Source organism: Amblyraja radiata, chromosome 20 (assembly GCF_010909765.2).
Source record: "Amblyraja radiata isolate CabotCenter1 chromosome 20, sAmbRad1.1.pri, whole genome shotgun sequence".
Lineage (NCBI taxonomy): Eukaryota > Metazoa > Chordata > Chondrichthyes > Rajiformes > Rajidae > Amblyraja > Amblyraja radiata.
The window spans coordinates 9,329,273-9,352,373 of NC_045975.1; the positions used below are offsets into that span (position 1 = coordinate 9,329,273).

The 23,101-nt window shown below is 43.1% G+C and overlaps 1 protein-coding gene across 4 annotated transcripts in view; it reads left to right on the forward strand.

Annotated features, from left to right (window-relative positions):
- wt1 (WT1 transcription factor) overlaps positions 1 to 23,101 on the forward strand; it is a 77,388-nt gene that overhangs the window by 47,414 nt on the left and 6,873 nt on the right. Inside the window, exons 4-8 of one of the 4 annotated variants that reach the window (XM_033038771.1) lie at positions 4,233 to 4,329; positions 7,207 to 7,357; positions 18,055 to 18,144; positions 20,149 to 20,241; positions 20,472 to 22,886. In XM_033038771.1, coding sequence (XP_032894662.1) covers positions 4,233 to 4,329; positions 7,207 to 7,357; positions 18,055 to 18,144; positions 20,149 to 20,241; positions 20,472 to 20,542 — 502 coding nt within the window. In that variant the 3' untranslated portion in view covers positions 20,543 to 22,886. Of the gene's footprint in view, positions 1 to 4,232; positions 4,330 to 7,206; positions 7,358 to 18,054; positions 18,145 to 20,148; positions 20,242 to 20,471; positions 22,887 to 23,101 lie in introns of those variants that run through there. The other 3 variants (XM_033038772.1, XM_033038769.1, XM_033038770.1) reach the window with 3 other exon arrangements.

The following is a 23,101-nucleotide window of genomic DNA, read 5'->3' on the forward strand; positions in this document are numbered from 1 at the left end:
ATGGGTTCAGTGAGTTGTGGAGCTGGCGAAGACTTTAGATTTGGGAAGAGGAGAAGCTGAGGAGAGATTAGAACACCTTGAAGAAGATATAACAATCAAGACATTGCCCTGTTCTTATAAAACATAGAATAGAGAGCAGTGCAGCATAGGAACAGGCCCTTCGGCCCACAATGTTCACGCTGAGCATAATACTAAGTTAAATTAATTTCCTCAGTCTGTGTATGATCCTTATCTTTCCATTCCCCACATATCCGTGCGTTTATCCAAATGCCTCTTAAAAGCTAGAAGAGTAAAGAAGCAGGAGAAAGCTTGGAAACTTGGCCTGCCCTGCCATTTACTTTGATCATGGCTCGCATGTTCCAGGCCCCGACTCCCCCCTTTGTGTCCGTTCCTCATAGACCCTAACCTTCCAAAAGGTTATGTACTTTTCCCTTAAAAACCTCCCAAGCCTCCAGCCTCCATAATGCTCTGTGCGGCGAATTCCAAAGATTCACCATCTTCTACGAAAATATATTTTTTTAACGTATTGTTGAGTTAAATGACTTTCCATTTGTCTTGTAACTTTGTCCCCTTATTCACCTATCCCTCACCGGGATCATCTCAACCTGTCATGTCCGATTAGGATCTTGTATCTCTCAACAAGATCACCCCTCATTCTTCTGAACTCCACAGAATATAGATCCCACATATTTTTCTGCTCATGATTGAACAATGGTTTTATCTCAGGAATTAGTCTAAGTTCTGGCCACACACTCATCTCCCTGCTACCTTCAGGTAGAAGGTACAGGAGCCTGAAGACTGCAACAACCAGGTTCAGGAATAGCTACTTCCCCACAGCCATCAGGCTATTAAACCTGGCTCGGACAAAACGCTGATTATTAATAACCACTTTCTGTTATTTGCACTTTACCAGTTTATTTATTCATGTGTGTATATATTTATATCATGGTATATGGACACTTTTATCTGTTTTGTAGTAAATGCCTATTATTTTCTGTGTGCTTAAGCAAAGCAAGAATTTCATTGTCCTATACAGGGACACATGACAATAAACTCACTTGAACTTGAACTTCATAAGTGATAGGAGCTGAATTAGGCCATTTGGCCCCTTCACGTCTACTCCGCCATTCAATCATGGCTGATCTATCCTTCCTTCTTAACCCCATTCTCCTGCCTTCTCCCCGGTAACCCCTGACACCCGTACTAATCAAGAATCTTTCTACCTCCGCCTTAAAAATATCCATTGACTAGGCCGCCACTGCCTCCAGTGTAGTTAGTCTCTTTTGGACTATCACCGGGTCTGATGGGCTGAATGACCTTTTCCTTGGCTGCATGTTTTTTATGCTTCTGTGACTCTGCACGCTTAGGCAAGTGAATCTATCAAGTGAACCTTAACACTGATTGGGCACATGCATATACTCAAAAGAGTGAATAATAAACGTGTCATGGTCAGCTTACTGCTTTCAAAGAAAGAAAATTAGTCCAGACAGATTATATTACATGCATAAATAGACGACTGAAGCTCTTTGGCAGCCCATCATTCAAGTCATATTTAAAAAACCTTAGGGATTAGAATCAATAGCTGAATATAACTCATGCTCAATTTTTAAGGTTGAAGTGGAGTCTGGAGTGATTTTGACAGTGGTGGATTTAGAGGGTGATATGTGCTGCTTGCCCTGTGAATGATACTGCTGAAATGGGAGGTTGCACAGAGATTACAAACTGCTGGCTCGGGAATCGCTGGCTTTCGGGTGTCAGATTCTGCCAGCTCACTGTGAAATTAAACCGCGTTTTGCCGGGTTTTTCATCCCCCGTGTAATGACCCATGTAAGAAGCTCTGCCAAAGGTTTGTCCAGCTCTTGTTAATCTGGTCATTCTCTGGCTGGCACTTACAGCAAACCGTGTAAGTCCGAACATGGAACATAGAACAGTACAGCACAGAATCAGGCTCTATCGCTGCCCCACCGTGCCGCCACTTCTGTCTTCACATGATCCATATTTGTCCATTCCCTGCATATCCATGCGAGCAAAAAGCCTGCTGGAGGATGGTGGGGGTGTATGGAAATTTCTATGGGGGTCTCCGTGTAAAGGTATTTAGGGCGGCACAGTGGCGCAGCTGTAGAGTTGCTGCCTTACAGCGCCAGTAACCCGGGTTCGATCCTGACTACAGGTGCTGTCTGTATGGAGTTTGTACGTTCTCCCTGTAACCGTGTGGGTTTACTCCAGGTGCTCTAGTTTCCGCCCACATTCGAAAGATGTGTGGGATTGCAGGTTAATTGGCTTCTGCAAAGTGTCCCTAGTGTGTAGGATAGAACTGGCGTATGTGTTATCGCTGGTCTATGCAGTCTTGGTGGGCCGAAGGGCTTGTTTCCACGCTGTATCTCTAAATCTAAATCATTGTTTATTCATGTGCCTGTCTAAATAATCTCTAATCTAATCTATCTATAATTTAAACTAAATTAAAGGATAACTGCATATACAGTAGACCAATTAGAATGGTGGACACAGAAATGGTAGAGAGAGTGCCATTTCACTGCCCACAATTCTAACATCTATATCCTGGTAATGTTATCACCTAAGTGTGGTATATGTGCGGTATTGCAGTTTGGAGGTGACATGTGAGATGAAGATGCACAGTAAATAGTGGGACTTTTAGGAACATTGATGTACAGTGGGATCTTGGGGTGCAGTCCATAGCTTCCTGAAGGTGGTAAGTGACGTAGATAGGATGGTGAAGAATGCATATGGCATACTTGCCTTCAACAGTCGGGATGTTGAATATAGGAGCCGGGCAGTCATGTTGCTGCTGCATAAAACGTTGTTTTGGCCACATTTAGGGCATTATGTGCAGTTTTGGACACCACGATATAGGACCGATATGGAGGCTTTGGAGAGAGTAAAAAATATTCTCCAGAATGGTGACTGGATTTGAGGGTATTAGACAAAAGGAGAGGTTGGACACACTTGGATTCTTTTCTCTGGAGTGTCAAAGGCTGGTGGGGGTTGGGGAGGAGGGGTGCAGGGGGGCGGGGGGCGGGACAGGGCAGGAGGTGACCTGGTGGAAGTATATACAATTATGAGAGGCATAGATATGGTAGACAGTCAGAATCTTTTTCCTGTGATGGAAATGTCAAATACGTTTGGGCAAAGTTTATAAGGTAAGAGAGGGAATATTTGAAGCTACATATGAGGCAAGTTATTTACATAGAGAATGGTAGATGCCTGGAATATGCTGCCAAGGTAAGTAGTGGAAGCAATACAGTAGACATTTTCAAAAGGTATTTAGACAGGCACATGAATAAACAATGAAGAGGTTTAGACCATGTACAGGTAGATGGGATAAGTTTAAATTGGCATCGCGTTCGGCACAGACATTGTGGGTCGAAAGGCTTGTTCCTGTGCTGTACTGTTCTATGTTGTATGTTGTATGTTTTATGTTCTATGTTCTATGGAACCCAGAAATGCTTTGAGGATTCTTTAGATTTTAGAGATACAACGCGGAAATGGCCCATCCGGCCCACAGAGTCCGCACCGACCAGTGTTCACTCCATACACGAGCACTATCATACACACTAGAGACAATTTAAAATTTTACTGAAGTCAATTAACCTACAAACCTGGACGTTTTTGAAATGTGGGAGGAAACCGGAGCACCTGGAGAAAACCCACACGGTCACAGGGAGAACACGGTCACAAACTCCGTACAGGCAGCACCCGTATTCAGATTCGAACCCGGGTCTGTAGCGCTGTAAGGTAACAACGTTACCGCTGCGCCACCATGCTGCACTAAAATCTGTGAAAACCTGTAAAAACTGGAGTGGTGCATTAAGGTGAAACACTCCATGAAACCTTCGTAGAGGAAGAAGCGTGTTCTCCGTGGTGTCTTGGTCAATGTTTGTCCTGTAACCAACTTCACCAACGCAGATGACCAGGTAAGTGATCAGCTACAGCTCTTGTGACCATGCAATAGTTGCCTTGGCTTCTGCCGTACATTTCTCTGCAGTACATCAGTGAAGCCTTTTCAAAAAAGCGCCGTGTCCATCTCCGTAAGGAGACGTGTGACATCCTAAAGTGTTGAAAATAACTTTATAAATGTCCAACTTGACGTCTTATTTTCCATTGCGAAGGGAATAATTGTCGACACTCTTTTAAAAGGGAATTTTGGGAGGAAATGTGACCAGGGAGAGTAGAGTGTGTTATTTTGTCCTGACTAACCAATCATCTGCTTTCAGCCATACAGCGGGATACGAGACCGACAATGCCCCGATGTTGTACAGCTGCAGCACCCAGTACAGAATACACACGCACGGGGTCTACAGAGGCCTTCAGGTGAGTGACGCCGGCTTTAATTCCCCCACTTGTCTCTGCCGCTGTCTTATGAGAAAGCCAACCCTTCGCACTTGACCTTGAGAAGGCTGATTGCAGGCAGTGTGAAAGTGGGTTGAACTACAAGACCACTTGTGGTACGCAGATGGTTCTAATTTGAGGCTTTCCCAATGCTTCAAGAGCAGCAGACAAGAGATCCTGTTTTGTATCAGCAGATTAAAAAAAAAAAATGTGGACTCCACACTCATTCTATCATCCGTCTGAAAATGAGTCAAGATGGCAGTTGTCTGAAGATTTACAACTCTCACCCCTTTCAGCTGGATATTTTTGAGAAATTGGCAGAATAGTTTCAATCAGTACTGATTTTATCTACACTTGTTGCACTTCATTCTGAATATTAATCACTGCACTATCTTCTCAGTGAAACCTCTCTCTCTGATATATCACACCCACTGATATAACAGGTTATTTATGGTTTCCTCTCTGACAGGGAGGCCTTGATTAACACCCTGCCTATATAACACACTTCTATCTGGGCCATGGTTTTCGTCCATGGAAACTGGAAAAGCAAACGGTTTGACCCCACTGACACTGTGGAGTTGCCTTCTACACTCTCCCAAACAGATGGTGTGTCGTGCTCTAAGGATCAGGCAATGTATAATAGAGACAGGGAGGTTGTGCACAGCAGGTAACAATTAGTCGTAACATTGCATTCTTGTTTAAGTGGTGCTGCCAATGGAAAGAGAATGGAAACTCTTTTACCTGCCCTTATTAGTTTAGTTTAGTTTAGTTTAGTGGAAACAGGCCCTTCGGCCCACCGAGTGCACACCGACCAGCGATCGCTGCACACTAACGCTATCCTACACACACTAGGGACAGTTTTTTTACATTTATAACAAGCCAATTAACCTAGAAACCTTGTGTTCAAGAAGGAACTGCAGATGCTGGAAAATCGAAGGTACACAAAAATGCTGGAGAAACTCAGCGGGTGCAGCAGCATCTATGGAGTGAAGGAAATGGGTAACGTTCTGGGCCGAAACCCGAAACCCTTCTTAAGGGTTTCGGCCCGAAACGTTACCCATTTCCTTCGCTCCATAGATGCTGCTGCACCCGCTGAGTTTCTCCAGCATTTTTGTGTAACCTAGAAACCTTTACGTCTTTGGAGCGTGGGAGGAAACCGAAGATCTCGGAGAAAACCCACGCAGGTCACGGGGGAAACGTACAAACTCCGTACATACAAGCATCCATAGTCAGGATCGAACCCGGGTCTCTGGCGCTGTAAGGCAGCAACTCTACATCTACGCCAACTTGCCACCCTAATTTAGTTCAATTATTGCAATTCTATGATTTTAGTTATTTCTCCCTCCTCTTTTATGGGTTCCCATTGATCCAAAAGAGATGATCAATGTGCAGGACACAGGCAGTTGACATGGCTTCCACTTTGCCTAGAGTCATAAGAAGCAGGAGCAGGATGCTGTGCTAGACTGATCAGCCCTCCAGTAAGGTCATGGTGGATCTCATCATTGGCCTTAACCTGCTTTGCAACATGATACATGATACAAGATACATTTATTTGTCACATGTGCCAATTGGCACAGTGAAATGTGATCACCATACAGCCATACAATAAAATAAAGAACACAACACACGATAGAGTTCAACATAAAACATCCCCACACAGCAGAATCAAAAGTTTCCCACTGTGAGGGAAAGCACCAAAGTCAGTCTCCATTATCCTTGATTTACATGCAGTCCAAACATCTCAGCATCTCCAGCCTCTCTTTTAACTCATACCTTGCAGACCCATGAATCATTTTTGCACCACTTCCAGTTTATGACATCCTTCCTATGCGCGGGGTGAGGAGGAATGGGGGGAACAAAACCGGATGGAAAGAGATAAACACAAAATGCTGGAGTAACTCAGTGGGACAGGCAGCACCTGTGGGGTGGAGGAATGGGTGACGTTTCAGGTCGAGACCCTTCTTCATCAGCCTAAAGTTGTAGGTCATGGGTAGACATCCAGGCCAGGACAGCATCAGTTACTGGGTGGATGGGCTTTGATGCCACCAGGGAAAAGCCTCAGTGGGCAGTCATTCACGATGTGTGGGATGGTCTGGTCTGGTCTGGATGTCCGCAGTCGCAAGCAGCGCTGTCTGTCATCCCCCACTTATGCAGGTGATGGGCTGTTCTTGCATGGAGGGTGCGGATTCTGTTCAGGGTTAGCCATTGGAGGTCAAATCCCGGTGATTTCACTGTGGGCTCTGTGATGACCTCTCCGTTGTTGGAATTGGCATATTTCCAAGCTCTGTGCGCCACTCTGTCTTGGAGTCATAGTCTTCCAGGGATTTGGTTGGTCCAGAAGGGTTTGTGGGAATAGTATATCATTATTGCTTTCAATACCAAGAACAGGTTAAGAACAAAATGTGTAGGAAGGAACAGATGATGCAGTTGGTGACATTTTGGGTGGAGACTGTCTGAAGAAGGGTCTCAACCCGAAAAGTCACCATTCCTTCTCTCCAGTGATGATTCCTGTCCCGCTGCGTTACTCCAACATTTTGTGTCTAACTTATGGGTTGAGGACAAATTGGATAGACATGAAGTGCACAAAACTCAACGGGTCAGGCAGCATCTCTGGAGAAAATGTTCCCCCCCTCCCCCCCCCCCCCCCCCTCTTCTACTTTCAATCTGAAGAAGGGTTTCAACCGGAAAAGTCACCCATCCTTTTTCTCCAGAGATGCTGCCTGACCCGCTGAGTTACGCCAGTGCTTTGTGGCTATCTTCAGTATAAACCTGCATCTGCAGTTCCTTCCTACACAAGACAAGTCGGAGTTGGAAGGTCTTGTATCACCGATGTAATCTGGTGCATGTTCATTGTTTCAGGATGTTCGGAGAATCCCAGGTGTGGCTCCCACCATCGTCAGAGCGAACACAGAAGCCAACGAGAAGCGTCCCTTCATGTGTCCGTACCCCGGGTGCAACAAGCGTTACTTCAAACTCTCCCACTTGCAGATGCACAGCAGGAAGCACACAGGTAAACACAACATGGCTTTAGCTCATCGAGGTGTCCCCTGTAACCAAGCAGCCATGAAAGCACATTGAATGGATGACTGGCCTCATGTACCAAATTCACCCCCAACATTTGGCTGGACTCAGAAAGTCCCCAAACTTTGTGATGGAAAACAAATAGATGGAGCTTGGTTATGCACTATTCAGATTGATGTTAAAATTATGGCAGGGATTGCATATGTGAATCTAATGTCTCTACCATTCTTCTATCGCCTTCTGCAGTCTAGCAGCTCAACACCTAAGTCACAGGGGCGCAGCAGTTAGAGCTGCTGCCTCACAGCACCAGAAATCTGGGTTCAATGTTGACCTTAGATGCTGTCTGTGTGGAGTTTGCACGTGCTCTCTGTGACCGCCAGGTTTTCCCCAGCTGCTCTGGTTTCCTTCCACTTTCCAAATGTGTGCAGGTTTATAGGTTAATTGACCTCTGTAAATTGCATGTAATGTGTATGGAATGGATGAGAAAGTGGGATAACATAGATTCCCTACCCCGAAAAGAAGATAGCATTGGGTTGTGCAAAATAACAGGTGTGTTTATGATTTACATCCATTTATTTTGGCTCTGGGGGTCATGAAAATTAATGTATAAATGCATACTTTTCATTTTGGGTTGAAAGACGTGAGATTTTATTTGTTTCATGAGAGTGTAAATTTCCTTTCCTATTTATTCTGTTGCATATTGAGCATTGAACAAATTGAATGCTAGTTCTTTCAACTCACGCCATCTCTTTCAGCATACTCTTTGTATCAACATCATTCACATGGTGGTTAGAATCAGAATTATTGCAGCTCCGAAGGAGGTTATTTGGCCCATTGAAGTGATGCTAGCTCCTAGTGAAGCAATTAATTGATCTTCAAAATAGAAACCACTACTCATTCATTTTTTTGTGCCATGTGCACAGGGCGCCATAGTGGCGCAGTGGTAGATTTACTGCCTTACAGCGCCAGAAAGTAGGGTTCGATCAAAACCTCGGCTGCTGCCTGTACAGAGTTTGTATGTTCTCCCTGTGACAACGTGGGTTTTCTCCGGTTTCCTCCCATACTCAAAGCCGTACAGGTTTGTAGGTTAATTAGGTTAATTGGCTTCGGTAAAAAAAAAATGTGCCCTAATGTTTAGTATAGTACTAGTGTATGGGATGATCACTGCTTGGCGCGGACTCAGTGGGCTGAAGTGCTTGTTTCCGCACTGTATCTCGAAAGTCTAAAGTGCATTAGTCCATTTAATCTGATCTTCCATCTATTTATATACTTTCCCTGGTTCATTTAAAAATTTCCATGCTCCTTCCTAAATCAATAACATCTACACATTTTAGCAGTTTATGTTACAAGCTCAAAACAGTAGGGATCCCTTAAAACAGTTCTTGGCTCACCACTCAGCATTCTCTTCCACTCCCCCCTCTCCTACACTCAAAACAGTGGATGCATTTTATAACGGCTGTTTGGGGAGGCACTCGTGAAAATAAGAATCAGATTTTGTTGAATGCAGCATCTTGAGGACAGGGTGACATCAAAGACAACTCCATCTACTCTCCTAGGCCACCATCTCATTTATAATTCAATCCTTTCCAGGGAGAAATTGTGAGGGGTGGTGCAATAAATATCTGTATAAGTTACAGAGATGGGAAGCAGTGAGTTATAGTTGCCTCCTGAATGGAGGTATTTATCCAGGACTGTTTCCACCAGATGGAGGATTTAGGACATATTACCTTGAAATCCAAATTTCCTATTTGAAATTTAGCCAAGTGGCCATTAATGGTTTAAATGCCTGCCAATTATAAAATCCCTAACTCCTAACCCCCCAAAGGAAGTCTAATTTATTGTATTGTAAGGCTAGCCAAGATTTGTCCTTTATGTACTCGGTTCAGGAAGATTGTAAACCAATATCACAGATTTTTATTTGAATGGCGGAGCACCCTCTTGACTTGAGCCGCAATTTAAATCTAATATCGTGATCGTACAAAAAAGAGAAAGATCATCTTGTCAAGTTGAGCAACATTTTCCCAACGAGAGGCACGATAATAAATACTGGCAAGAATAGGGGAACATTGTCAGAAACAGGAAATAAGAATTCCAGTGGGAAACTCGAACGGAATAAGCTTGCTGACAAGCTACAGATACGACATTTATCGATTTAAAAAAATAACTCCAGGGCAGGTTACTTCAGCGTGTAACTCTTGTGCTTTGAACTTGCATAACAGGGCAAGTTTTCTGTGCAATCTACATAGTAAAACCATAAACACATTTATAAAGAACACATTTACAATTTCATCAAATTCAGCCTTAGTTAAAAAAACATGATTCATGATGTGAGATAAAATTAGTTCTGTTTATAGACACAGTGCAGAAACAGGCCCTTCGGCCCACAGAGTCCACACCGACCAGCGAATCCCGTTACACTAGCACACACTACACACTAGGGACTATTTGCAATTTTTACCAGATCCAATTAAGCTACAAGCCTGTACGGTTTGGTGTGTGGGAGGAAACCGGAGCTCCTGGGCAAAACCCACGCGGTCAGGGAGAGAACGTATAAATTCCATTCAGATAAGCACCCGTAGTCAGGATCGAACCTGTAAGGCAGCAACTCTACCGCTATACCACCGTGCCGTCCAAATGGCTCAAATACGTTCCAACCAAGCAAAAAACAGTTTAAATGTAATTTTCCTTAGTTTGCAAATGTTAGTTACATGTATGAATTAGCATGCATAAGCTAGATGCATAAGCAAATTGGAATTTGTATTTATTCTGCTCCAAGAGAAACTATGATTATAACCTTCTGTGACTCTTGTAACTGTTTTATTCTGAGGTCATGAATCAGAATTTGGTGTTGCCAACAGGACATAGATCAGTTGAAACATACATCAATATTCATTAAAGCAATTCTCATTTGATGATTGAAAATGAATCTCATACCGTGGGAATGCTTCAAAGACGATTAAGAAATAAGAAATAACCAATTATTCTGCACACAAACCTACTTTTATATTCCGATCTTATTGGGTTGGCTGTAAGAGCAATTCACCGTCCCAATGTAAGAGATCTGAAACCTTAGTTACCAATAAGTTATCGGCCAAGAAATTAAATAATAAAGTATAGTGATAACAATATTCTAAGACAAAATATCTAAGGCAGCATTGGAAACTGGAGCCTCTGCAGGTATATTCCAATATGTCCAAGCAATAGTGTTGAGGCTGGGATTCAAGTTCAGGGCAAAGAGCTATCGCATACTCTTGTTGCCGAGTTGAAATTACAAATTTAAGGTGATCAACACGAAATCAAAGGGAGACATCGGAATTATTCTTAAACAACGGTATCCCAACTGGAAATAGTCTGTAAAAAATTTGGAAGTGGTTTTATTGAGAATTTAAAGAGGACGGATTGACTTGTGAAGAATTACTCCTTAGCTTCTATGTGTTCTAACACTGTGGATGGCCCGTCCCTCCTGTCTATCTGCTATTGTGTAATCAGTGCAATGTTTCATCATTCACTAAGAAGATTTGGTCCCGACCAGTTCCAGAAAGTGATGATTTTATGGGAATGTTTTTCCACACGTTGCTGGCATTTCCTCTTGAGGCTGTCAGAATTGCATTCCACTCCTGAGTTATTGGTGACTTTTGACCATTCTCAAGCCAATGTTTATTTTTAATTTTAACTGTGAAGGACGGTTGGCCCTCCTTTCTCTCAAAACAAAATGTTTTCATTTTTCTCTCTTTTTTTTGAAACACAAAGTAATCATACAGATAGAATAGTTGAAGTGATGTGTGACTGTGCTTGCTCCAGGGTTAAAGTTCTTGCGGTTTATTACGGTTCCACCTTTTGAAGAATGTGTGAATCCTTGGGTTGTTGGCATTATTCCTGAGTTATCGCTAAATCTCATTAAGATTGCTGACAGAATATGCTGAGATATTTAAAAGCGACACAGTGAAGAATTTTATTTCTAGGCATTGCCTTTTACAATCTTTAATGAAAAAATGTTGACAAACCAAATTGGGAAAAATATTATAAGTCAGTGCTTTTTTTTAATTGTAAGATCTTTAAAAAGTTAAAACGTTACTAATTTAATTTTTAGCTACATACTATACGTTTGTTAATTGTGCACACTGGCACCTTTTTGCCTACAAAAAAACACTTTTATTGGTCAATGAGATTGTCAAGGAGGGAGCACATTAACTTCAGATACAAGAGAGAGATTAGAAGACTTATTTTAATAAAATTAATGAAACATAGATCGAATCAAGATCCATCTTTCCTTTCAAAAGCAGCTTAGCGTTTGAAAGAGAAATATATTAAAATTAGGGAGCTGAAGAAAAAGAGTAGAATCAAGTGATCACAGTTGATTTCCCCCCCACACAATGAGAACAGTCACAAGGGACAAATGTCCCTCTTGTTTCTATAATTCTATGATTTTGTGTCGAAGTATTGGCACCGCTGTTTGCTTTCAGGAAATCCATCGGAATTTAACTGCTGGATGGAAGTTTACGATGAAAATCTAGGGGGAAAAAAATGCATCTTAAGCAGTTCCAAAGGAAATTTGATGTCCTTCCAGGGGCATTGGCAAGGGAACAGAACCATACTTCTATATTAGTCACATGAGTGGAACCATTGTCACACACAGATTGACAATTGTTCTTCCTTTTTTTAACCCCAAGGCCTCAGCCTTGACTCTGAAGCCGTACACAGGCATTGCTTCAAGGTCACTGCAGAGGAGATAAGTACGTGATGAGCCACAAAACTGCAAACGTATCCAGCAAATAGTGAAAGAATGTGTATAGTTCTGGGACAATGTTAAAGCATGAATAACAGTTGAATGAAAACACCAGACCGATGAAAAAATTCCCCTTCAGCAGCAGTGGAATGAGTCCACATCTGATCCATTGCGCTCATTTCCACAAGGTCAGATTTCCTTGCTTTGCAGCACAGGGTGACCTGCATCTGACTCACATTTTTTCAGCTTCTATGCGTCCATATTAAAACCCCAGAATGGAAGGGCAGGAAACACATGTAATCTTCCAAAGGGAAACTGCACATGTTGTGGGGTTTGGGTTACGGACTGGCCTCTGCCCTGGGTACGTGGTGGTCTGTGGGGGGGGGGGGGGGTTAAAGGGCTGTGGGGCCAAATGCAAGTGAATGGAACCAGCCCTATATGCCTACTTGGTCGGCATGGACAAAGGGCCCTCTATGACTGTGGCTCTCTGCTGTATTGGATAAGGACTGGCACAGCCTTGGGTTGCTGCCTCACAGTGCCAGAGATCCGAGTTCAATCGTGATTATGAGTGCTGTCTGTAAGGAGTTTGCACATTCTCCCTGTGACCGCATGAGTTTTCCCCAGGTGCTCTGGTTTCCTCCCACACTCCAAAGGTGTACAGGTTTGGCTTCTGTGAATTGTAAGTTGTCCCTAGTATGCGAGTTAGTGCTAGTGTAGGGGGTGACTGCTGGTCGGCATGGACTTGGTGGGCCGAAGTGCCTGTTTCCACGCCATATCTCTAAAGTCTGAAATAAAGTCTGAAGCCTGATAAAGAACATCACTTCGCTTCCTGGGCAGGTCGAAGGGGATTGAAGTTGACTTAGTTTCATGGATTCTGAGTTGACTAATAAAGCTAATGCTGGAAGTTCAAGTCTTGCATGGTCTTGAGGTTCCATTATTATCCCATAGGTTTCTTCTTGACTCTGAGTGCTCAGATTTTCCAGATTGGTCTACATATCCCAGAGATGTTATACTTCCCCATGGAGGCTTTTACACAAACCTTTTGCCGCATCTGGGAATGCTAATAAGGTTCTTAGATTGCTACTGAAGGAAACACACTCCACATTATTATTCCTCAAGTCACTCAATGCCAATAGCAGCTTCACTCCAACACTACAATCCAGATACTGCATGTAATGGCAAAAATAAATAATGTATTTCATTGCAATCAAGATGAAATACATAAAGTAATGACTTCAAGTCAACTCCTGTTTATTGTCATTTACGCAAGTTGGGACATTGTGGAGCTGCTGCCTCATAGCGCCAGAGACCCGGGTTTGATTCTGACCTCAGTTGTTTCCTATGTAGAGTTTTCACATTCTCCCTGTGACGGCGTGGATTTCCTCTGGGTGCTCTGGTTTCCTCCCACATCCCAAAGACGTGCTGGTTTGTACGTTAATCGGCCTCTGTCAAATTGCCCTCAGAAGGTAGGGAGTGGATGTGAAAGCGGTATAATGTAGAACATAGTGTGAATGGGTGATTGATGGTCGATATGGTATCGGTGGGCCGAAGGGCCAGTTTTCATGCTGTATCTCTGAGAAAACTAGTCCAGTGATATACAGGTACAAAGGAAATCTTGCTTGCAGCAATAACACAGGACCATAGACTCAGATGCACACTCAGACATTAATTATGTGTAAACTATAAAAGACATTGAAAATACAATGAGATAACAAGGCATTAGTGCAAACCACAATGACAAATCATGGTACTGCAAGAGGTGGTCAGTAGGGCACTGATAGCGAGCTCGGATTAGAGTTTGCAGGTCAGATCAAGAACCTGGTGATTATAGGAAGGTAACTGGTCCTGAATTGGACTTGCCATAATCAGGATTTTTTAAGACCACATCTGGGATACTGGGAACAGTTTTTGGTCACCTCATTGAGGATGAATTTGCGGGGTAAAAAAGTTTACGAGATTGATTCCAGGGATGATGGGATTAGTTTACAACAGAAGATTAAGTAGATTGTGTTCATTCTCGTGAGAGTTTAGAAGAATGAGAGATGATCTTATTGCAACTTGTATGATTCAGGGGAAAGTTCATGGGGTAGAAACTGGAGGATGATTCTCCCCACGAGGGAGTTTAGATCCAGGGGAGGGGGTGGGGCATAGTTTCAGGATAGGGGGTTGGTTATTTAAGTCTGAGATGAGCAAGAAGCTTTTCTCTCAAAGAATTGCGAACCTTTATAAATGCCTAACCCGGACTGTGGAAGCTGCAGTAAGTCATTAAATATATTTAAGACTGAGATAGATTTTAAACATTAAGAAAGAGGCATAATATGCTTGCTTTCAGCAATTGAGTATAAGAGTCAGGAAGTCATGGTGCAGCTTTATAGGAATTTGGTTAGGCGGCATTTAGAGTATTGTGTGCAGTTTCGGTTGCCCCATTACAGGAAGGATGTGGAGGCTTCAGAGATGGTGCAGAAGAGGTTTACAAGAATGCCGACTGGATTAGAAGGCATTAGTTATAAGGAGAGGATGGACAAATTTGGATTGTTTTCTCTGGAGTGTCAGAGGCTAAGTATATAAAATGAAGGGATGCCAAGATAGGGTAGACAGTCAGAACCTGTTTCCCAGAGTGGAAGTGTCAAAGACTGGAGAGCATAGCTTTAAGGTGAGGCAAAGTTTAAAGTAGATGTGCAGGGCATGTTTGTCACACAGAGAGCAGTGGGTGCCTGGGACACGCTGCTATGGGAGGGGGGGGGGGTGCTGTAGAGGCAGATGTGATAGAGGCATATAAGAGGCTTTAGGTACATGCATTTGCAAGGAATGGAGGGATATGGGTCAAGTGAAGGCAGAGAAGACTGGTTTAACTTCGCATCATGTTCAGCGCAGATATTGTGGACCGAAGGGCCTCTTCCTGTGCTTCACTGTTCTATGTTCTATGTTGGCACTGGTAGGAAGCGAAGATGAGACCAAGATCAGATCCTATTTCTAACTCAATCACAGAGAACACATTGTAGTCATAAAGATTATGACTTGGGGCGGCACGGTGGTGCAGCGGAAGAGTTGTTGCCTTACAGCACCAGAGAACCGGGTTCGATCCTGACCATGGGTGCTGTCTGTACGGAGTTTGTACATTAACCTGGTGATCTGCATGGGATTTCCGAGGGTGCTCTGGTTTCCTCCCACAATCCAAAGACGTACAGGTTTGCAGGTTAATTAGCTTCAGTAAAATTGTAAATTGTCCCTACTGTGTGTGGGATAGTGTTAGTGTACGGGGTGATCGCTGGTAGGCATGGACTCGTTGGGCCGAAGGGCCTGTTTCCGCGCTGTATCTCTAAACTAAACTAAAAAACTAAGCAAGTAGCAAGATGACCAATTGTGGGTCAATGATTCCACCTGATGCCACTGTAAGGAGTCCAGTCACTGCTCTCCTCCCACAATAAAGGGGCGGATACCATTCTGACTGCCCCACCCCGACTTCTTTGCAACTCTCAATAGCAGTTCCTCTAAACCTGAACTCCCAAACCCACTCTCTGCCTTCTTTATGAAGGAAGAAGCACTCGCATTGAATAGACTAAGGACGATCGTGACTGATCACTAGGTGAAACGGAGAAGGGGGTGCATTCATCATCGACGCAAAATCCTTCCTTGGGATTGCAGAGACGGACTGCAGTTTTAGTTAAAATTCCACAGGATTATCAGATGAGAGATGCAGAGGGACTAAACAAGATAGAAATAAATCCTCCAGGAAGATCCCATGGACATTCGCTTTGAAGTAGCTCTTGTGAATTGGAGTGTTTGCAGATGATGGCAACGTTTGGATGCGCCTATTTCCTCTTCTTTTGGACGAGGCCAACACACATCTGTTTCTTAAAATGTCAACTTATTTCATACCCTTTTGCATTGGGTCCGCACCAAAATATAAATCAGCGCGCAAAGTGCCAATAGGAAAATGGAAAGTTTCTGAATTTAGCAACAGGGAAAGGCCAATAAGCCCATTGAGCTACTCAGCTAGATCACAACCAAACTACATTATAGTCCTTCCACCCACTATAGCTCCATATCCCTCGAGACATCTCAACCAACAAGCCACTCGCCATTAATTTATTTTTGCTGAAAGATTATTTAAAGTGTACTGCCTGGTTGCCATGTTAAAAGTCATCCCACCAGGGTATGCGGAAAGCTTTTTTTTCTTGGATCCTGCTTTAGTGCGATTGACCTACAATTGACATTTAATCGCTGCAAAAACACATCAGAAAAAGCTGAAGCTTGAAGGCGATGTTGTCAGGGGCTGAAGACAAGCAATAAGCACGTCAGGTTGTCTTGAGATATTGCGCACCATAGCCAAGCATAACATCTGACACAGCCCAAGCCAGATGTTTTAAAACATGAACACTTAAATAATACTTTAAAAAAAAAGAACATACATTATCCTCCAAGTTTTAATTCAATCCATAACCTTTTACTTCATTCTGATATCTAAAACATATGGCTTTACTAAAATGCTGGAGAATCAAAGATACGTATTAATTCAGACCGGTTTAATTGCAGGAACTTTTCTTAAGCATTAACTTTCCTTTTAACAAAGTATTTTATTTTTTGTTGCCGCATAGTACCGACAGAATTTGTTTTAATATGTCAAAGACTAACTCGTTCCCCGGAGATTATTTCCTGCAAACAACTGCAATTCCTGGAAGAGTTTCTCTGGTCAGAGTTTAATTGATTGTTTTCAACACCAGTGGCAGTTTCAGTAGAGGACACGAAATCAATTAAGCTGAATCGACACTGCCATGTAGCTCGCGCTTCCCAAACCACCGCTATTTTCCCCGGTCACAAGAGGCTACAATTTTTGCGTATTTTGCAATCAAACAAATGCAACCATTTAACTCTTTACACGCCACCAGGAGGACACCAGGAGTAAGTGATCTGACCAATGCCGATAGCATCAAGGAGAAGGTGGATGAGACAAGGTTAATAGGATGATGCGATCATTGGAAGGAGGCCTTAGTTGAGAATCCACATTGGCGTAGACCACTTCACGGGCTGTAAATTCTCTTAATAAGCAGATGGAAAAAAAGTAAAAATGCAAGGGCGGCATTAGGACAGCACAGTGGCACAACGGTAGAGTTGCTGCCTTACAGTGCCAGAGAACTGGGTTCGATCCTGACTATGGTTTCTGTCTGTATGGAAGTTGTATGTTCTCTCTGTGACCTCATAAGTTTTTCTCCGGCTGCTCTAGTTTCCTCCCACACTTCAAAGACGTGGTGAGGGTTTGTAGGTTAATTGGCTTCTGTAAATTGTCCCTTGGGTGTAGGATAGAAATAGGGTATGGGTGATCACTGATCGGTGTGGGCCTGTTTCCACGCGACATCTCTAATCTAACCTAAACTAGACTAAACTAAACTAAACTAAACTAAATTAAACTCAACTCAACTAAACAAGGCAAGGTGGCTTGAGATGTACTCTGTTATGGTTGTTTCTTAACTCTCGTGACTTCAGGACATTATAAAACATTGACATTGGATTAAAACTCATGGGGAGGAAAGGGCAGTGTGGGGAGAAAATGGAGTGGAACGGGGGAATTTAGTGGTTCATAAAATTGGAAAATTCAATGTTCATACCTTTGGGTTGTAAGTTACCCAAGTCCTGCGTGCGGCCTATATTTGCCCAAATCAATTTTGAAAGTTGTAACTGTATCCACTTCTATAACTTCCTGTGGCAGCTTGTTCCAGATAAGAACTACCCTCCGAGTGAAAAGTTTGCCCCTGAGATCCCTCCCCTCACCTTAAGTCTATGCCCTTATTTGACATACGATAATAACACACCTTACACTTGTCAGAATTAAATTCCATTTGCCTTTCCTTGGCCCACCTTGCTAACTGATCTAAATCCTATTGTAAACTTAGACATCCTTTGATCATGTAATTCAGGGAACAAACGTGAGGTCTAACCGCTCTTTATTCATTTCTGATAAGGTGAGAAGCCATACCAGTGTGATTTCAAGGACTGCGGACGAAGGTTCTCCCGTTCGGATCAGCTGAAGAGACACCAGCGAAGACACACTGGTAAGAGTGCGTTGGCACTGCAGACGTTATGCATTGATTCTCCAACATTTTAGTAACATCAGCTCCATGTTGGCTCCCAGGAAACAACCCAATAGGACCTATCCCCCCTTTGCTTAATTCCCTTTATCTCTGCAATTTACTACGTTGCTATCAACTTCTCATTAATTCCTTAAGGGAATGCTGGAAAATCTCAGCATGTCAGTCAGTATGGAGTTTGTAAGTTTTCCCCGTGACCTGCGTGGGTTTTCTCTGGGTGCTCCGGTTTCCTTTCAAACTCCAAAGACATACAGGTTTGTTGATTAATTTGTTTGGTAAATTTGTAAATTTGTAAATTGTCCCTAGTGTGTGTAGGATAGTGTTAGTGTGTGGGGATCGCTGGTCGGCGCCGACTCGGTGGGCGGAAGGGCCTGTTTCCGCGCTGTATCTCTAAACTCAACTAAACTAAGAATATATGATGAAAGAAATTGGGGTTAATGTTTCAGGCGCTGGACCTGACATCAGAACTGGCCTATGCTGATACATGGGCATTGGTGTTGATTTATTATTGTCATATGAACCGAGATACAGTGAAAAACGTTGTTTTATGTGCTATCCAGTCGAATCAGTCTATACGTGTTGCAATCAAACTGTACATTAGTGCAAAGAGAAAGGAAGCTGAATGTAGAATATAGTGTAGTAACAAGGAACTGCAGAGGCTGGTTTTCAAAATAATGACACAAAGTGCTGGAGTAGCTCAGCAGGTCAGGCAGCATCTCTGGAGAACATTCTTTTTGCAGGATATAGTGCAGATAGTCCGAAGAAGGGTCCCGACCCGAAACATCACCTATCCTTTTTCTCCAGAGTTGCCGCCTGACCTGCTAAGTTACTCCAGTACTCAGCGTCTATCTTTGGTATAAACCAGCATTTGCAGTTCCTTGTTTCTACTTTCTGTTTTTATTTCAGATTTGGCTTTTGCAACTTTTGTTATGTGCTCTTTCTTTGTTGTTGTATCTCTATATCAATGGCTCAATGGTACTTTATTGCCACACAATTCAGTAAACAATCATACCTAAGTACAAGAATGTAAGGATAGTAGATTACACCGAGGCAATGCACAAGAGACACCAGGTTTCCAACTCCATCTTTATCTTTCAAGTTTCAAAGTTCTTATTAATGCAGAGTCTCATCTTGGCCTGAGAGGATTGTTGCCCTAGCAGTGGCACTGGGTCGGAGTTGTAGGGGTCGGTCTGGCCTGACAATGGTGTCAATGTCCTCCACTGTTTGCTCTGCCACTCCATGCTGGAATGTCTGTAGCAATTGGTTGAAAGGCCACTTGTCTGACTCTTCACCACCATGTTTATTAAATGACCTGCTCTCTGCATTCTGCTTATTTTCTCTTTTACACTACCCGATATATTTGTGTACGGTACCATCAGCCAAGATAACACACTTCACAGTTTTTTCACTGTATCTCGGTACATGTGACAATAATAACCCAATATTAATACCAAGATTTCCACCATCTCTACTTTTTTGCTATCCATTTTCTTCTGTAATATCTGACTAATAGCCCTGTCCCACGGTACGAGTTCATTCCAAGAGCTCTCCCGAGTTAAAAAAAAATCAAACTCGTGGTAAGCACGGAGAATGTACGTAGCGGGTAGGTCGAAGCTCGGGGACGTCTCTTACCGGCTCGTAACGCTAACGGCAAGTCCTCGGGAAGACTCGCTAACGGCAGGTAAGCATGGGAAGACTCGTGAAGATCTTTCAACATGTGAACTCGTACCGTGGGACAGGGGTTTAAGTCCCTCGGAATCATGCAGAGAGTTAACACCCACTACACCAGAGGACAATGTAGTCCAGGACTTTGCTTTTCTTTCCTCGTTAGAGCAAGTTAATAATCATGTCTTTTCCCTGATAGGAATTGTGCCTGATATTGGCAATGTTTGTACATTCGGTGAGACCACCTGCACTGTGGATCAGTGTATAAGTGTGATAACCAGTTTGTTTTCTGTCTTTCCGTAGGGGTAAAACCATTCCAGTGCAAAACCTGTCAGCGTAAATTCTCCCGTTCTGACCACTTAAAGACTCACACTCGAACTCATACAGGTAAAACAAGTGCGTAAACAATTTTTTTTGACATATTTTACTTTCTTAGTCGCAGACTTTAATGTTTTAACAGCTATTATTCATCTGTCACTTTTGTAATACCTGAACCCTTTGAGCACTGAATGTTCTTTTTTGGACCTAAAATGTATAACCTTATTAAAAAAAAAAAAAAGGATGATTCTTAAGTGAGGTTGCTTTTGCGTTCAGCCACCGATTGATTCCCTCTATTTTCCCCACAGGAGCTGCTGGTCGCAACGCAGCCTCCTTGAACTGGGAGGGCAGGATGGTTGGGGCTGCATCTTCTCCATGACCACCATCAATGCCACTCCATGAAGGGCCAACATGGATGGGTGACTGTAGCAGGGGGTGAACCAGGCGCGCTAGTTCTGGTTTTGTTTACCACCTTTTCCCCACTGCCCAACGCCTCACCACCTTCAATCCACCCAGCCCCATTCACTCCTCCCACCCACCTCCTCAACACGGCACTTACAGTAATAGAGAATCCTGCCACTAGCTTGGATGCACTATTTGGAAGCCAAATTCTTAGCCTAAATAAAACATTGCCTCTAATCGAGGTTGGTGAGGATTCATACAATCCCAGTCCAAAGTTCAATACTCTTGGTGATCTGTAAAATCAAAAGTATTTTTTAAAATATTATAATAATAATAATATTTGATCTTACCTATTTATCAAATCCACCAGCACCTTTATGAGTGACAACTTTTTAAGTAATAGAGGCCCGCCTGATGATATGGAGCGGTACTCTCCATCCATGAGGATGTATCCTGCCAAGCAAAGGTCAGGGGATGAAATGCATAGCATGAACAAGGGTTGGGAGGTCTATGGGACTGTACAAGTAAGGTGCTAGTTAAACCATCTAAGGCCTACCTGCACTAAACAATGGTAAACTTCCTCCCAGAGGAAGCACCCGACCCTTTCTTGCTTGCCAGGTTCCTGGGAGCAGTGTTAAATGAATCTGAGCCCGAAAGGCAGTACTCCATTAGAAAGGCCATCCTCGAGTCTCCCACAGTACAGCTGACCATCTAAGCCAGGCTGTCCAAGTGACCATGGCAGGTACTTCTGAAGTGAGGCACCTCCTCTCAGAGTCACCTCAGTCTCAAAGAACCCTCCTCACCATCTCCAACCTCTCAAGAATTCACCTGAGCAACCAAAAGTTATTTTTAATTTTTTTTTAATCTCTCTTGGATTTTCAAAACTTTTAGGAGTAAATTGTACTTCTGGCTATTTTTACACTGAAGTAACATAGTTCTCAAAGGGTTATATTATGCTCAAGCCTTTCACCTCATTAATTATTGTAGAATATTAAATCTCTTTAATTTGGTAAATATCACTTAATTTTTCTTGACAGCATTTTTCTATAAACGTGTGTAAATGATTCAGCTTCTGTCTAATACGTAAAACCTAAATTCAATACATAGCAGGACTTTTAAAGTTATGTGGTTTATGGGCAGCCTGATTCTGATCTTCTAACAGTTGGCCTAATATAGAGAGGGTAGAGTCTCGGAGGGTGTTAGTTTCAAGTAAGCCTTCCCATTTGCAAAAGATATACCAGGGCAGCACAGTGTCGCAGCGCCAGAGACCCCGCTTCAATCCTGACCTTAGGTGCTGTCAGTGTGGAGTTTGCACGATCTCCCTGTGACTGCATGGGTTTTCTCTGGGTGCTCTGGTTTCCTCCCACATCTCAAAGATGTACCTGTTAGTAGGTTCATTAGGCTTTTGTAAAGTTGCCCCTGCTGTGCAGATAGGGGATGAGAAAGTGGGAAAACATAGAACTAGAACGGGTGATCGATGGTCAGCGAGAACTCAGTGGACTGAAGGGCCTGTTTCCATACTGTATCCCTAAACTAAACCAATTTCGCACTGTGCCCAATTGTACCTTCCATCGAAGTCAGTATAAGGCAGGTAATAAAACTAAAAGGAGCCACAAAAGATTGCTTATGCTGGAATCTTGAACAAAAACAACTGTGGACAGTCAGCACATGTACAAGTAGCACCAGTCTGACGAAGAGGCCCGACCCGGGATATCATCGCCCATTTTTCTCTACAGATGCTGTCTAACCCATGAATTCCTTCAGCAGTTTTTTTTTTGTAGAGGATATAAAATCAGTGTTTTTTTTGTGCTGGCTTGTGCTGGCACCTCAAAAAAGTTAAAAACAAGATTGATGTACAGCAGCCAGTGGTTCTCTAGAACTATTATGTGCCTACTGGCAACTTTTTATCTGCAAATAAAAAGCATTGCATAAAGGCCATTTTGTACCTTGTTGCCTGTTTTTTTGGCCAGTTGATTAGTTTAACATTGTACCTCCCCATTACCACCTCAGCCTTCTGCAACACACAGTGAAAAAGAAAATCTATGGGGATTGCTCATAGGAAAGCTTCAGATATGTATTCAATTCCCCTCCCTCCATTTTAATGGAGGTTCAATCCATTTAAAATGCAATATCCATGCAAAAAGCTGATGGAACAATAGCGTCATCTCCAGGAATTCCTTATTTGAAGATGTTACTCTATAGAGTATCCAAAAAAGAAACACATCCTCTCAAATGCTGTCTGGGGTGGCACAGTGGCGTAGTGGTAGAGCTGCTGCCTTCCAGCGCCTGAGACCAGGGTTCGATCCTGACTATGGCTGTTGTCTGTACAGAGTTTGTACTTTCTCCCTGTGACCGCGTGGGTTTTTTCCGGGTGCTCGGGTTTCATCCAACACCCCAAAGACGTACAGGTCTGTAGCTTAATTGGCTTTGGTAAAAATTATAAATTGTCACTAATGTGTAGGGTAGTGTTAGTGAATGTGGTGATCGCTGGTCGGCATGGACTTGATGGGCCGAAGGGCCAGTTTCCGCACTGTCT